Below are 2,038 nucleotides of genomic sequence, written 5' to 3'. Positions count from 1 at the left end.
TGAATTTGTGGGGCGTTATTGAAATATTTGTGGGGTTGCAGTCGTTTCCTGTAATGGTAGGCTACCTGATTATGGTGTTCTTGGCACCATTCTACCACAAAATCACCAAACCCCTGTCACTGCGCATGGTAAGTTACGGTAGGCATAAAAAACATCAAATTTCGATTTTGAATGACAATGAAAAACTCACGATTTTCATAGATCCCTGATTAATTTGAAGAGATGAATTGGTAGTTAAGATGCTTGACTTCCGATTCCCAGGTCCTGTGCCTGTCACTGCAAGTTTTTTTGTTTTTTTTTCCGCACGGCTGAAAACAAATACAGCTTTAGTTACCCTATACTAAAAAAGAGACTTACGGCCTCGTTTCTAAATCATTGTTCCATCCTGTAACTTGTATGTGAAGGAAATAATTCTAGCCTACATCAACCGCAACATAGTTCGGCATAAATAGAGGCATGTATTTGAGTAAAACTATCGGTTTTCATTCCCCGACAACCACTTAATAATGAAAAAGGAAAGCTTTAGTCTAATTTGTGTAGTAAAATCAAGGAAAAATGTACTACTGATTTACATACTTTTTACGGAAATCCTTAAATTGATTGCCATTCAAACTGAAGTTAGAAAAAGATAATGTATATTTAAATTTAAAATTAACGACGAATAATTGGTAATGTTAACAAATCCTAACAATCCACACAGATGTATTTACGATTCATTAAAAATCATTTAATTTGACGGATTAATTTTAAAAAGTATAAATGAAAACATAGGCCTATTTAACAGACGAAGCCAGGATAACCCATAAACTGAAAGCGAAATCACTTGTGTCCAATGGGGTCCACGATCTACGAAAATATTGGATCAGTAGACACAGACCTATTTTCCTCATATTTTAATTTTAACCTTAAAAATACCTACTACTATTATGTAAGCAGTTCGAATATTGTATTTTAATGTTCAAAATGTTTGTCGATAAGTGCTGCTGAAACTGATGTCACACTATTTCTTTCAGCTGATGATAGTTTACAACTCGTTATGTAGTATAGCCAGCGTTGGTACTTGTATTGCGTTTGGTTATGGCATGTACAACGTCAGGTCCGTCTTTGCATTGGATTCATCTGATGTTCTTAAACACGCCTTTCTAATTTACTGGATTATGAAAAATATTGAGCTATTAGACACAGTGTTCATGATTCTACGTCACAAGCACCGCCAGATATCGTTCCTGCATGTATACCACCATTCGTCAATGGTTCTTTTAAGTAACTTTGCTTATCAATATTCTCCGTATGCTGGTATTGCGTTTCTACTATCGCTCAACTCTTTTGTCCACATTTGGTTATATTACTATTATAGTATTACAGCCTACGATTCTAGCCAATCACCGTCCTGGAAAAAACGCATCACACAGCTACAGATCGCACAGTTTGTCATCGCGATTGTGCATACCACTCTGGGATACCAAGCACATGGGTTCTGTGTTTACAGTATGTTTTATTCATGGAGCATGATGGTCTTATTCAGTAATTTCTATTACCAAGCCTTCATAAGGAAAAGAAAACCCAAATCGATATGATAGGCCTACAATACATTTGTAATGTTAAGTCTAAAAAAAAATCAGTAAATTAAACATTATAAATACAAACATTGTTTTCATTTGTTATAATATTTTTGAGAAAATGTTTTGTCTGAACTAGCGCTGGTAAAGATCAATTGCTTCCATTCGGATTCGAAGCCCCGGTGGTCCAATTGGTTTAAGGTGTCTGTGTAGACAGAAAAAAACATCTGGGTCCTTAGCGATTTTACGAAGGAAAATAGTTATAACTGTATATACATATATGCATTATGTATATATACTGTCTCTTATACACATCTAGATGTGTATAAGAGACAGGTATAGAGTTATGATTTTTTAAATAACATGATGTCAAAAAATCCGCCCAAAAGCTTATCTTATTTCTGTTGGTTACGCACCGCTGATTCGCAATGTTTGTCATCACTTCAAGATGTCTACCGATTCGTGAAAAAGGCGTATTA

At 35.0% G+C, this 2,038-nt stretch overlaps 1 protein-coding gene across 1 annotated transcript; it reads left to right on the top strand.

The window, feature by feature from the left end:
• Nucleotides 1-6: 6 nt before the first annotated feature.
• On the top strand, nt 7-1,646 carry LOC117117868 (elongation of very long chain fatty acids protein 4-like). Its single transcript, XM_033262339.1, has 2 exons — nt 7-128; nt 1,014-1,646. Exons 1-2 carry the CDS (start codon nt 54-56, stop codon nt 1,575-1,577), a joined length of 639 nt encoding a protein of 212 aa, XP_033118230.1. The 5' UTR covers nt 7-53; the 3' UTR covers nt 1,578-1,646.
• The last annotated feature ends 392 nt before the right edge of the window (nt 1,647-2,038 follow it).

The sequence above is a fragment of the Anneissia japonica genome, unplaced genomic scaffold (assembly GCF_011630105.1).
Source record: "Anneissia japonica isolate Jap-2015-1 unplaced genomic scaffold, ASM1163010v1 scaffold18420_len8918_cov92, whole genome shotgun sequence".
NCBI classification, from domain to species: domain Eukaryota; kingdom Metazoa; phylum Echinodermata; class Crinoidea; order Comatulida; family Comatulidae; genus Anneissia; species Anneissia japonica.
The sequence above is the reverse complement of the archived record's forward strand: the minus strand, read 5'-3'. Positions and strand labels throughout refer to the sequence as shown.

Excerpts from the sequence above, each read along its gene's own strand:
- LOC117117868 (XM_033262339.1), top strand. The coding sequence starts at position 54 with ATGGTAGGCTACCTGATTATGGTGTTCTTGGCACCATTCTACCACAAA. Across the intron at positions 129-1,013 it reads AACCCCTGTCACTGCGCATG|CTGATGATAGTTTACAACTC; the intron begins GTAAGTTACGGT and ends TATTTCTTTCAG.